Here is a 15,217-nt window from a genome sequence, read left to right on the forward strand (position 1 = left end):
CACATACATATATCTCTGGAAGTCTCAAGACCAAAAAATGTTCGTCCAATCATTGGATTGATTCCGAACAAAAACGTCAGACAAACAAACAGCAGTCGCCTTTTACAGTTCCTCCTGAACCAAAACAATGAGCTTATGCTGCGTTCATAACCGTAATTACAAGATTACAACCCGTGACATTCTACTCAGACTCAGGCTTGGATATATGCGTTTCTATGTCTATGTTTCTATCAACGCCGAAATGAATCTGCAGCAGTTAGGTGGTACAACTAAAGCTCTTTAAGCTGTTTATGTTCATTATTATTGTAATGTTATGTGCTTTGAGACATGAGGTAGTTTAACGCCGTCTCTTGTGACGTTTTTGTTTGCTCTGGCTGTACGCGTTCATGTGTTTTGAAGGAGGCGTGGCTTTGGAGACACTCTGAAGGGAGGGTGGGATCTCATGCTTTCAAAGCTAGCTTGCTATTGGTAGCCTCTCTGAAATTACCTACCCCACCTTTAAAGGAACAGTTCGCCCAAGAATGAAAATTATGTGTCATCATTTACTCACCTTTGTGTCGATTTTGTATGCATATTGCATTATTAAGCAGTGAAACATGCCAAATTGTGCTAACATCATTTTTGGCCAGCCAGTCATACAAAGAAATTAGGAACACATGCAAAAACATGAGAGAACCAACAAAATATTAATAACTGATTATGTTGTAGTCATATGCTTTTTCCTGTGAGCTTGTATTTTTTTCTGCATTGTAAAATAAAATCTGTAGCTTTAGATTTGTCAAATAAAAAAAAACTTTTTAAAATTAAAATAAAATATAATTTGTTCTTCCCTTGTATTTAAAAAACTATATAAAATATTTTGATTACACTTTCATTTAAGGTGACGTAGTTACATTGTACTTAAATAAGTACTGAGTAATAATAATTTACATGTACTTACTATAGAGTTATGGTTATGGTTTGGTTTAGGGTTAGTTACTTGTAATTATACATTATTTACTGTTATTACTATAGTAAGTACATGAAGTAACGTGTAACCTTAAAATAAAGTGTTACCAATATTTTCCTAATATTTTGATGGTTTAATCAAACTTGTAGAGTCATTGAAAACACATATCCCCTCCAGACAAAAATAGTTAAATAGTAAAATTGTGAAATATTATTACAATTTAAGAAAAATGTTTTTTATTTGAATATACTTTAAAATGTAATTTATTCCCGTGATGAAAGCTGCATTTTCAGCATCATTAATCCAGATTTTAGTGTCACATGATCCTTCAGAAATCATCCTAATAAGCATATTTTCTACTCAAGAAACATTATATTTGATCAGTGCTGAGAACAGTTTTGCTGCTTTGTATTTTTGTAAAATTCAGGATTCTTTGGTGAATTTAGTCAATTTAATGCATCCTCGCTGAATAAAAGAGTTAACTTCTTAAAAAAACAAATGTACTAACCCTTTCACGTACTAACTTTTCAACAGTAGCACACGCACACACCGACCCTGGTGCATTAACTCCAGTTGTGTCATCACAACAAAACAGAAGCACTCTGACCTCCACTAAAATATGTGATTTTTAGGGACCATAGCAGCTAATCTGACTAGATAGATGCATAGATCATCTTCAGTACAAGAGCCACGCCAGGATTCTGGCCCTAATGCGCATGTTGTATTTATGAGACACATGAGGCAAATAGAGGATTTTTTTGTTAGTTTGCATCCAATTACATTACGGCACCGAGCCGTTCTGGCCCCGGATCACCCCTCAAACAAATACGTGTTGGCCCTGAAATAAAAGTTTGGTTGTTTGGGAGCAGTACGGTTGCATGGTGTCTGATTGTTGCAGTCGGCCCATCGATTTCTAAAGCTCTAGTAGCATGTGTGCCCCTTCTTGGCGTAGTTCACTTCCTGGAGCTCGAAACACACGGACCACACAGGCGACTGGCAAAACTCCAGCTCTGCTTGGCTGCCGTCAGCTTTCTCCATTTCTCTCCCCCTCTCCGTCTACTTCTGATCCTTCGACTGAGCGGGCGTTCGGCCTCGTCCTGTCCTTAAAAATCCTTTTTTCCCCCCTTTGCTAATTTCGCGAGATCTGCCATGTGAACTAACCCATTGTTTCACTCTTCAGAGGAGTCGGCCCTCCGCGGCACAGCAATTAAAGAAATGAAATCTAGACGGATGTATGTTTCCCTTTCTTCTTCCATGCGTTTTATTCCCTGTGTCGCCGAGCCGTGATTGATGCTCTCTGACTGATATTTGATGTTGAAAGCGTGCTGGTGTTTAATGAGCACAGGGTGTTATTGTGAGTCACGCCACTATCATATGCCAATGTAACATAGCATTGCTGGCACACGGTGTCTATACCCGTATTATTTATCAAGGCGTTTTTGCATGAAAACAGAGAAATGAGACTACTTTATTTTTTTCCCCTCCCGAAGCAGTTTTGTTTCTCAGCCTTAAATGAAATATTCAAAATTTTTGCCATAACAGGATCCTTTTACTTTAATGGAGACGTGTTTATTTGAATATTTCAGCTTCTACCGTTGAGAGATGTTTTAGCACTGATGTAAACATAAGGGGATTCTGCATGTCTCATAGGATATGAGCATTAGGGATTTTCCTCTCGTTCAAGCTGAATCATTCACATCCCTTTTTTTTTCATCCTGGAAATTTTGCATTGGACTTCAAATCCTAAAGTCTTTTGCTTCTGTCCTCTTCAACGGTGCTCAGAACATGTTCATAAGACACACTAGACAGTGATGAAAGTGATTTCCATTTCTGTAAGCTGTGTTGGATAAAAGCGTCTGATAAATGCAATGCAAATGTAAATATTTGGGTTATCAAACATTTCTATATGTGTCCCCTCCAGAGTTGAAGAATAACCAATGTCCGTAATCAAAAGTCAGAAATCTCGGAAACACAATATGGTTACATTAGTTAACATGAACTAAGATACAACATTTATTAATCTTGTTTAATGTTAATTTCATAATTTACTAATACATTATTAAAATCAAAAGTTGTATTTGTTAAAATTAGTTAATTAGTCACTTTTAACTGACATGAACAAACAATGAACAACTGTATTTTTATTAACTTATGTTAAAAAAGATTAATAATTACTCTTACATATTACTCTCAATAATTACAAATACATTACCCATTGGTAGTTAATGTTAGTTAATACATTAACTAATATTAACAAATGAGGCCTAATTGTAAAGTGTTACTGAAATCTCATGATGGACATTTCTCATTAAATCTTAAAAAGAGCTCTCTTAAAAAAATCTATTCTCTTACTGTATGACAAAGTCTTTTCCCAATAAATCATCTTAAGTGGTCTGCATTAGGCTATTAAAGAGCAATACACTCTGAATTGAACTGACTTGAGCTGAATAATGCTGTTTTAAAGGCTGTTTTACAGCAGAATTGGTTTCATATTTGATGAAGATGGCATCACTGATTCTGTTATTTTCCTGTTTATTACCGAAACTGCCTTAAAACAATGGCTGCATCTTAAAATCGCAAACTTCCCTACTATATAGCAGCCGAAAAACAGTGACAAAAGAAGTATGTCCGCATTCACAGTCCTCATAAAAGAGCACATGGATGAGTGTGCATATGATAGACACTTTACTATCCCATGAGGCCACAGGAGAGAATTTATGAATGACAATGAAATTACGTATCTGACGCTGGTAGGTCACATGATAAGGGCAACAGGGCTGATGTACTAGAACATACTTTTTATTAGTGGTCATGAAGTAATTTCTTACCAACTCAAGAGAGTATGCGATTTTGAATGCAGCCAAACAGTATTGCAATGGTTCTAAACCCTGGTCCTGCCCCCAAATAATGACACACACCTGACTCAGGTCATCGGCTCATTAATACACAATCCAAGACCTGAGATGGGTCTGTCAGACAAAGGAGACACCCAAAATGTACAGTGTTTGAGGGCCAACAGGACCAGAGTTGAGAACCACAGTCAGTATAAAGCGCTATAGAAAAAGGTGACATGACTTGACTTGACTCACAAATACCTTTTCATTAAGTATTGATGTATTTACATCAGAGGTTTGCATTATGTAACCCTTGCTGAATTTTACAGCCACAGCAACATGACTTTTTCCAGTTTCAGACAGTAGTCTGCATGTGCATTTTAGTCTGGGACTACTGTCTGAAACTGGAAAAAGTGAGGCTGTAAAAGTGAGCTGTCTTAACTCAAAGCTTATATCTTATATGTCACTGCCATTGTTTTGTCTCAAGATGCACACACCAGTGATGTTTTTTTCTAAGGCACATGTATAAAAGCTACTTAAAGGAGAACTCCGGTCAATTAAAACATTTTTTTGTACATTTGGAGTCCTGTCAGTACAGAGAACAACGACAAAAATCGGTGTTGCCTACACCGAGTTATCCTCTTTTTAAAATATCCTCTTCGAATAAAAATGATGTTTATTCAGCCAGCGCACATACCTGTATTTACATCCTGTTAACATCATTTTTATTAATATCTTTCACATCTACTGCAGTCAGATTCACTCGCGTTCACTCCGAAGGAATCACTCACATGACCTGTGCACTTGTAATGACACATCAAGGATGTTAAGAGCCTAAAAGCAGGTTTAAAACTTTCCCCATTGAAGTCAACAGGGTGCAAATTTTAAAAAGAGGATAACTCTGTGTAGGAAACACAGATTTTTGTCGTTGTTCTCTGTACTGACAGCACTCCAAATGTACAAAAAAATGAGCTCAATGTTAAAATTGACCGGAGTTCTCCTTTAAAGGTAGGGTAGGCAATTTCGGAGAGGCTAGCAATAGCAAGCAAGCTTTGAAAGCTAGCTTCTTCAAAGCATCCCCAAAGCCACGCCTCCTTCAAAACACATGAACTCACACAGCAGAGTCTGCAAAGCATCACGAAAGACTTTAAAATGTTAATTTAAAGAATTACCTCATGTCTCAAAGCACATAACATTACAATAATGATGAACAACTTAAAGAGCTCTAATTGTCCCACCTGACTGCTGCAGATTTATTTTGGCATTGATAGTGTTGCCAATGAAACAAAAAATTCAAGACGAAAAAGTTTGCTTGTTTGGGTTTGGTGTGTCGTGTCGCAAATCCAATGACGCTGGTAGTGACGATTCTCTCTGACCAATCAGTGATCTGCAATGTTTACATGTCACATTTTAGTATCGGTACCTCAACCGAGGTGGTACTATTTAAGTGAGCCGTACCGAGACGTACCATGCAGTGGAAAAGCACCATAAGCCTTGTCTGTGAAACTGCGCCTTCATATCTCTCGTACATTTTAATTTGGGGAAAATATTGGCAGATTTGGTCACTCATAATAACATAAATAATGTGCGAGCAGCTCACCTTCATGCACACACACACACACACACACACACACACACACACACACACACACACACAGAGGCCAGATTCATGTCGGCCCCTTAAACTAAATGAAACCGGTTCCCTTTTATTGATTGTTTCTTTTATAGCGTAGTGAGAGGGAATACTTTCAGGGAATTAATCACGCTCCCGACGCAAAGTGCTCTTGAGTGCAGCTAACATTGGCCTGTGAATGAGGAGCTGTGTTTGCTCAACTGAACTCCAGAGCACAATCAGGTTTTGCGAGATCGGAGGTAGCTCTGTCTCGAACCAACTGGACAGCAGCCAAGCTTTTGCAGGAGTTGCTCTTTTCTTCTGTGCGATATTTACTTTACAAGCTATTCAGGGCAACCAACCAGGGCTAGACAGACAAGCACGGAAAAAAGGACTCACAAAGTCCCTCTTTAACACATATTCATCTCAGGTATTGACACAACAGTGAGGTTCCAATGAAATTAGTAGGGATGTTGAGCTCGGTACGGACCGGAAAGGGTGGTTCATGTGTGATCGGTCCGAGCCGGGAAGGGGGTGGACGTGGGGGCATGGCGTGACTCGTACTCTTTATTGCAGGATAGAGGATTGAGTCTGTCCTCTTTTATGGGAAATGAATGAATAAACATTGGCAGGTCATTCTTTTGTCGTGACTCACAGACATACTTTCAAGCATGATAGGTATAATAGGGAAATAAAGCAGTTTTGTAATTTGACTGTGAATTCTTTTGGATGGATGCCACGGTGTAAAACAACAACATGTACGGGCAGGTAGAAAGCCGATTTACTTCCCCTCCTTTTGTGTGCTGGTCGCTATTGTGAAAAATGAGATCTCTGTGATTAGAGATGCAGAGATCACCGATGCATCTGACCCACACACTGATCTGCACATTTCTTTTGCTGTGTTGTTTGGTAAATAATGAAGTTTAATTGTTGGTTTTCCATTAAAGGACAGTCAACCCAAATGTGAAACATTTACTCACCCTTATGTCGTTCTGAACATTTTTTTCTATGGATGTACCATAATATTTATGATAAAAGCATAATAATGTTTTTTTATTCAACCTGTGTGCTTTATGTCATGTTTTCTGATGTCATACAATACAATTTTAATCTTGCCTTCGGCTGTAGATCTCAGATCTCACTTACACTTCAAAGGACAGAAGAGTAAATATTGATTTCTAATGAATTTTTGGTCTGTTCCTCTCACAAATCTATCAGGTTTCACCAATTTGAGGTTGTGTAGATGATGACTGAATGTTCATTATTTGGTGAACTGTCCCTTTAAGAGTGTAGTTCACCCAAAAATGACGGTCCTGTCATAATTTATTCTCTTTGTCATTTTAATATATTTTGGGTAATCCACAAACTGATCTTTTTCAGACAATGAATGTAAACAGTGTACAAAACTGATAAAAGTACCACAGATACGAAGCCATACGATTGCTTTATGTTCGAAATTTAAGCTGTTATTTGACTTCTGAAATCTCAATGGCTCATTTGCAACTCTTCAAAGACTTAATATATATAACATAAGCATAATAATATAACATTTATTCATCCTAATGCCATTCCTAGACATTTTGGAGAATCTTTAAACTTCATTTTTCCATACAATGAAAGTAAACAGTGATCAAACACCATAAAACTATCATAAAAATACTCAATAATACAAAATGTTTGTTCTTATTTGAGCTCTGTAATCTCATTGGTTCATTTGCATCTGTTCGTCACACAAAACTATTGTATGACTTCAAAAGCATGAACTAGTTTTACAGTACTTTTACGGTGCTTATGGTGCATCCTCATTCACTTTCATTGTATAAAAATAGAAAAAATATAGGTTTGCAACAACATGAGGGTGAGTAAATGATAACAGAATGTTCAAAATTTGGTGAACTATCCCTTTAAAAGTGAAATTTGCTCCAAAATGATAGTTCTGTCATCATTTATTCACTCAGATACTCACTTCAGATTTTGGAGAATCTACAAACTTGCTCTTTTCCATACAATGAACCAAAGAAACCATAAAAGTACCACTTTTTTGCTTAACTGCAAGTGTTCTGAAGCCATAAGATAGATTTGTATCCAAAATGTATGTTTTTATTTGAGTTTATATCTGTCCGTCACACAAAACGCTCATATCACTTCAAAAAGACTTTAAATGTGGAGCATGGACTAGTTTTACAGTAGTTTTACAGTGTTTTTTAATGCTTCATCCCCATTCACTTTCACTGTATATAAGAGCAGCGTGAACATTTTGCATAACATCTCTTTTTGAGTTTCTTGAAAAAAAAAAGAAAACCATCCAGGTTTGGACCGACACGAGGGTGTGTAAATGATGATAGGCTTTTCATTCTTGGGCGAAACATCCCTTTAAAGTTGGTCAGAATCGAGCAGTAGGTGTATTAACTGCAATTTCTGTCTGATATTGTTCGGTAGGACACAGACAGAAAATGGAAGACCCCCCAAAACCGCCGCTGTTCTCCGAGCGCCTGAGCGAGTTAGAGCGTTTACGCCAGACCACCATGAGAGTTGCCGTGCAAACCCAGAGTCCCCGGTCGTCTCTCAACGCCACGCCGAACTCCTTCAATCCACAGGGGCAAACTCAGATCTCAGGTAAACCGGCCCAGGCATTTTCCTTTCCCTTTAACGCAGATATTTTAGTCTGTCTGGCCGCCGGCCTTCCTCTGGCGTGATCTTTAATGGCGAGTCGCTTGGTTTGTGTACTGTACAAACATCTGTATTTGGAGAACAGGTAGGTTTATTCAAGGCATTTGCCGAAGATAAGCCTGCAGAGATAAAAAGAGAGTGGGTGAGAGACAAGCTACATGATGCAAGAAATAGAAATGTCATACAGTTGTTTTCAGAGTGAATCAGATTTAAACAGGGAGATACTGATGGACGTGCCAGGCCTGACAGTCTCAGATCCCTTTGTCTACTTTTACTGGAACGAGGCATTATCTTTGTTTGGGATTGGCTGCTTACATCACCTTAAAGGGATAGTTCACCCAGAAACGAAAAGTCATTATTTACTCACCCTCATGTCATCCCAAAACCCGAGTTTCTTTCTTCCGTGGAACACAAAAGATGTTTTGACGAATTTTCATGCTTCTCTTGGCCAGACAACAACAAAGCAGCATAAAAGAATGATATTTACAACATATTTCAAGGCTTCAGAAATCATATGACAGTTTTAAGTGAGGAACAGACCCAATTTTAAATCTTCCCCTCCGTTGTAGGTCTCAAATCACACACAACAGGTTCTGGCGAAGATTAATGAAGATTCCTCTTCTTTTCTTTTTTTTTTTTTTTTTTTTGTTCCACGGAAAAAATAACAGCTTACGGGTTTGGAACGACATTAGAGTGAGTAAATAATGACAGGTTTTCTTTTTTGGGTGAACTATTGCTTTAATTCCATTACATTTGTCCAAATATTTTCATTAGTTCCTGCTTCACTTTTGGCATATTGGAGCTTGGGGTATTTTTTTATTTTTTATTTCACATATGCGCTCAGCTTTAGAGTTTGCATAATGTTTGCCATTCTCTTGGATGGTCTCCAGTCCCACTCCTGTCGGAGCAGACGCTGTGTTTACTAGAATACTGTAGAAAGCAAACAGGAAACTGTTCTTGGCTCTGAATGTGATTAAGCTATTTACATACCATGGCCTTTTATACTAGTCAGCTCGGGCTTGGTCTTCATATTGTTATAAAAAGAAAGGTCACCCAGTTTGTGTGCACAATGAGTCTTTTTAAATGTGGCTCATAAAGAAGGACTCTTCTAAGGGTGAACCTCAAAAACATGTCCTAGTTACCCCAAAATATATGTAAATTAAATTATATATAAAACATTAAAGTCAATAAAAATATGCAGTAAAATTACATTATAATCTAAATAATATGTATGTAATTTCAATTGTTTTGAATGGTGAATATGTCATATTATACTACATTATTGTATAAAAAATAATATATAATAAAATGTATTAATAATTAATTATGAATTGATTAATTAAATTAATAATGAAATAATTCAAAGCAGTATATATATATATATATATATATATATATATATATACTACGTCACACATGTTCCCATCCCCGCGGGGGATACCTTCATTTTGGAAAAATACTTTGTTTTACAAATCTTTATATACTTACTTTTTATTAATGCAATACAGTGAATGACATCCGTCGGCGTCTCCCAGTGGCTTACATTATTCTCAGTTTAGCGTTAGCGATTAATTTATAGCAAAACAAAAGATAGCATCTTTTCTTTCATGTCTGAAAACATTATTTTGTCTTACATTTCATCATCAACTCAGACAAGCTCAGTGCCGACTAATTTTCCGTCAGTTTATTTTCGTGAATTGGAATATGTGCAAAGGATTGTGGGCGATTTAAAGCCGCGAAGGATACATCCGATGCATCCTTCAAAATGAGCTGAATGAAGGACCCGAAACGAAGGCTGCCTTCCAAGGATCCTTCAAACTGTGACGGCCTTCAGCGACGTTTGATGACGTGGTGGCCGAGATGCCGCCTTCATAGGATACAGCCTACCGTTTGAGAAATGAATGGGCCATTGAATCATTGGTTCACCCGATTGATTCGCTCAAACCGCGGATTCATTCAGAAAGGAAGCACTGTTGTGTGTTGCTCGGAGACTCACAAAAGTTCTGCTCTGGCTTTAATATTTTCGTTGTCAAAAATATGCAAAAGTAGACAATATTGTGTCTAAAATATGACACAATATTAACTTCTTATTTATTGAACTGTTGTATAAAATCAATATGACATTTGAACTTGTTCTACTCAGGACGAAAAATATCACACACTTGTTACTTGTGTGATATTGCTTAACTATATCATGATATAAATATGCAGGTGCATGAGTTGTTGGCCTGCTTCATGGTTGTCACCAATCAACTGTCTGATGGTCCTGGGTGCGTTAAAAGCATAATTTTAACGTTATTTTTCCCCTGAGCTAATTAATTAAATGAAAGCATTAAATCGACAGCCATAGAAATCACACTCACACAAAAAAGCATTTTTGATGCTTTTGCGTGCAGATCGTGGCTCTGTCTCTGACTGGTGTCGTCTCATTTATCATCTTCACAGATCCGCGGCAGGCACAATCCTCTCCGCCCTGGTCCTACGAGCAGCCGTACACTCCTTACCTGAGCCAAATGACATCTCCCTCCATCCACTCCACCACCCCGCTGTCCTCCACCCGCGCCACGGGCCTGCCCACAATCAGCGACGTGCCAAGACGCCTCTCAGGTACACAAACATAAATCACTAATAAGACCTTCATTATCTCAACTGTTTCTTTTAGACGGCAGCGAGATTAACAGCAGAACAAATGGAGACATCTGCTTAAGTTTCCACCTGAATTTCAGAACAGATCTCAACAATGTCTCAAACTGTGCTCAGATGCCAAAGCCTGTCAAAGTCAGCTATAAACTCAAGCATTTCTCAACAAGATCAAATAATCTGAGCTGTTTGGCATAGACTTTATTATGGAAGCTTGTTTTAGCCTAAAAAAAAAAAAAAAAATGTAATTACGACTTTTTATCTCGCAATTCTGACTTTTTATCTCTGAATTGCGTGATATAAAGCCGCAATTGTGTTATAAAGTCAGAATTGAGTGATATAAAGTTGCAATTGTGTGTTATAAAGTCAGAATTGATGATATAAACTCACAATTGTGTGTTATAAAGTCAGAATTGATGATATAAAGTCGCAATGCGTGTTATAAAGTCAGAATTGATGATATAAAGTCACAATAGTGTATTATAAAGTCAGAATTGCGCCATATAAAGCCGCAATTGTGTTATAAAGTCAGAATTGATGATATAAACTCGCAATTGCGAGAAATAAACTCGCAATTCTGAGAATTCAGAATTGCATGTTTATATCTCGCAATTCTGACTTTATAACACGCAATTGGGAGATATAAAGTCAGAATTGCATGATATAAAGTCGCAATTGCGTGTTATAATGTCAGAATTGTGAGTCCGTTTTTTTCCTTACAATTGGACTATATAACTCGCAATTGCGATTTTTTATATCTCATAATTTTGAGAAAATATGTCAGAATTGCATGATATAAACTCGCAATTGCGTGTTATAAAGTCAGAATTGCGAGTTTATGTTTATATCTCGCAAATCCAACTTTATAACACGCAATTGTGACTTTATATCATGCAATTCTGACTTTATATCTCGCAATTGTGAGATAAAAAGTCGCAATTATCTTTTAAAATGTTTTATTCTGTGGTGGGAACAGGCTTCCATACTTTATAGCTCTCTTTATATATACTCTTAGGGTATTATAAGAGAGTCTATTTTTGTTCCTTATAAAGGTATTGTATGACAAACATTTGAGTCCAAATTGATATTTAAATTCAAAATGTAGTTTTTCAGCCTGTACCTGCGAACATCAATATTATATAGACTCATTTTTATTACCCAATCAGCTAGAGATTTTATCAGTTAAAAACAAGCCCCAACCCTACCTTTTTTTAGCATCGAATATCCTGTTTCACACAGATACACGTCATATTACAGAAGTAGTGAAGTGAAATGGCGTTTCACTTGTTGACGCTACATGAATCATAACTGAGCCATTAAAGAGCACCCTCGGAAAAATAAAATTCTCCTGAGGGCCTTATCACTTTCTCAGCCAACCTCTCATTTGAGAAATGTGGGAAATAGTGTCTCAATGTGTCTGTATTTACTTTCTCAGCTGATCGTGTTAGCCGTGAACATTTGTCCAAACACTCATTCGCTTCTTTCTCCACTGAAGTCAAATCAAAGCATTTTTCCAGGTTAACTTTCTGCTTTGTAAGCGGTTGTTACGTCGCCTGTGGGCAAATGTCTTCCAAGCAATAGCACCTTTAAAAATAGAGAGCATTTGAAAGAATATCTCCTCTAACCCCCGTCCTCTCCAATGGAGTCTTTGAACTCAACTCCCTTTTGAAATGCCTTTAAAAGGAACAAGAGTTTCTGACTCATGGAACTCAAAAGGTAAGCGTGTATACATAATGTGTCCATGGACTTTGGGATTTTAGGTTCAAATTTATATGAATGCAGGGAAAGTGTATGTCATAAGTTCAATAACTTGGCCTCACTAGATCACTGTAAATGATCCTGCAGTGAAATGCTTTTTCAGGATTATGGTGCTCTTCAGTCATTTTTGACCGAAAGATTTTACGTTTTTTATTATTATTATTTTTTACTTCATCGGAATGGTACGAAACTTGGTAAATGTTTTGGCACTTTCTAAGTGAACACACAAAAAAATCATCGACATGATTCAAAAAGGTTAAATGGTCCTGAAAAAAATAGTCACACTTGTGCTCCTCGAGGTCAAAAATGACGAATTCCATCTAGTGAAATCTTTTGGTACTGCGGCCAAACAAAATCTTACTGAAAGCAAATTTTTTTGAGATATCAAGCTCAAATTTGGAACACAACTTGTTTAGATTTATGGCTTTGACTTGGAAATAATTTGCCAAGTGCTGTCTTTAAAAAGAGATCAAACTTAAGTCTGTGCTTTAAAACATTCAAGATTTACGACAGTTTAAGTTGGAAATTTTATTTTCAGGTCTACGCATGAATCAAATGGATTATAAATATAATGTAGTACCATAAAATCCCCTAAAAATACAAAATATTAAATAAAAACATTATCAAACTAAAATATAGTCCAATTTCTAAAAAAAATATATAATTCTGTCATTTTTGACCGCCACGCGAAGAGCACCAGAGAGTTAAAATGATCTAGGAAGGACAAAAAAATCACATTTCATTGTTTTAAAATTGCATTTCAATACGTGTGAGCTCATAACTTTCCAAACCTTGTCCAAACCTTTGGAAGAGTTTGCTGTGACTGTGCCTTTATTAATGAAATAGGCACCAGATTGTGGTCCACCCACCCTTTGGGGGTTCATTTTGAAACAAACACACAGCGTGGACGTTTTCTTTAATACACCTGTTTGACTCTAAGCCAGGTTGGTTTTTGAACTCTTTTTTTTCTTTTGGCTCCCCACCCTAACTGATTTCTTTGAGCCTGAAGCGAATGTGAAAGTTTAAATGACTTCTTGGTGTGGCTGCTTTTTGAACCCCGGCCAGCTGCCTCGTTGGGTTTGATTAGTTTAGATTTCACCCGGCTTTCATCTTGGAGATGTCGGCCTTTGTTCTTTCCTCAAAGAGACACACGCACCTCTTGGTCCTAACGCCCCCTATTCTTCCTCTGAGTGCCGCTGAATGGCTCAGCTTGGAGAAGACACGTCCCGAACGCATCGCACCCTCTGCAGCTGCTCTGCGTGGCTATTCTTCTCTATCGTGGGCTCGTGTTACACCTTTCAGACAGAGAGAACTGGTGACTGATAAGGACGCCGATGAAGGCATGAATAATATTACACAGAGAGCGATGAATTATCAGATTGGGATCACAGGACACTGGAGGACCGTAAAGAACTTTGATATTCCCCAGTTGTGAAAGTATGTTTAAGGAGGGTGATTTAAAAGTACAGTACTTTGAAATATGTAATGACACAGACAGAATGCATTTACAGATCAAATATATACCTTGATTAAAAAAGAAAGTGGCTTTAGATAAAAGCATCTGAATATAAAAGTATTTAGAAAGATGTCTCTATTGCTCACCAAGGTTGAATTTATTGAATCAAAAATACAGTAAAAACAGTAATATTGTGAAATATTATTAACATTTAAAATATCTGTTTTCTATTCGAATATATGTTTTAAAAATAATTTATTCCTGTGATGCAAAGCTGAATTTTCAGCATCATTACTCCAGTCTTCAGTGTCACATGATCCTTCAGAAATCATTCTAATATGCGGATTTGCTGCTTAAGAAACATTTCTGATTATTATGAATATTATGTTGAGAACAGTTTCATATTTTCTGTGGAAGCCGATACTTTTTTTCAGGAATCTTTGATGGATAGAAAGTTCAAAAGAACAGTATTTATCTCAAATGGAAATCTTTTTTAACATTATATTGTTACTTTTGATCAATTTAATGCATCCTTGCTAAATTAAAGAATTAATTTCTTTTTAAAAAATTGACCGTAAACTTCTGAACAGTATTGTATGTGCAAAAACAAACAAAATACTATAATACATTTTTTGTTAGTGGCTTCTTAGGGCTCGTTCACACAGAACAAGCTTTTGCTTTGAAAAACGCGAATGGCCGTGGAATGGGGAAAAAACCACAAGGTCTCGAGACAGGATTTTTAAATCTGGGGCCAATTGCATAAACTTAGCCACTATGTTAAGACCGTGTCTTAAAGGGACACTCCACCCATTTGCATTAAGCTTTGCATTGTTAGAAACCCAGTCATACAATTGAATGGTCGTGCAACACTCTCTCATTTTCCCCTGAGACGGGAGAGATCCGTTATTTACCTTTTACACTTCCTCCTACAATGACGCAAAAATCGTCATTTTGCGTAATTGTAGGAGGAAGTGTAAGAGGGGGGGATTTCTGTTGAGACTACAAGCACTAGTTCCTCATCTTTCCCAGGGGGCGGGACCCGCTCACGCTACAGACCTATTACAGATCAGTGGGTGGGACTTTACTCTCTGAAACTGAATCCATCCATCTTGTTTGAAGCTAAGCTAACAGGCGCTGTGGAGACAGATGTAAAGTTATGACAATAGCGTAGGAGAGTGCTCAATATGATATAGAAGAAGAGGATTTCGGAAGTCTGATGCTTGAATCAGGTGTTTGTGGCTACCTTTACAAGCCGCATTATAGCGAAGAGCAGCCGAGGCAGAAGACCTGCCTGCCGC

General features: G+C 37.3%; 1 protein-coding gene across 2 annotated transcripts in view; it reads left to right on the forward strand.

Annotated features, from left to right (window-relative positions):
• The window catches only part of runx2a (RUNX family transcription factor 2a), a gene marked incomplete at its 5' end in the record, with an annotated part of 67,298 nt that overhangs the window by 45,294 nt on the left and 6,787 nt on the right, over window positions 1-15,217 (forward strand). The window contains 2 exons of one of the 2 annotated variants that reach the window (XM_084393630.1): window positions 7,835-8,011; window positions 10,511-10,672. In XM_084393630.1, the coding sequence (XP_084249756.1) occupies window positions 7,835-8,011; window positions 10,511-10,672 (339 nt within the window). The remainder of the gene's footprint in view (window positions 1-7,834; window positions 8,012-10,510; window positions 10,673-15,217) is intronic. The other variant, XM_084393629.1, reaches the window with a different exon arrangement.

Source organism: Rutilus rutilus, assembly GCF_951802725.1.
Source record: "Rutilus rutilus genome assembly, chromosome: 21".
In the NCBI taxonomy this organism is placed as follows: domain Eukaryota; kingdom Metazoa; phylum Chordata; class Actinopteri; order Cypriniformes; family Leuciscidae; genus Rutilus; species Rutilus rutilus.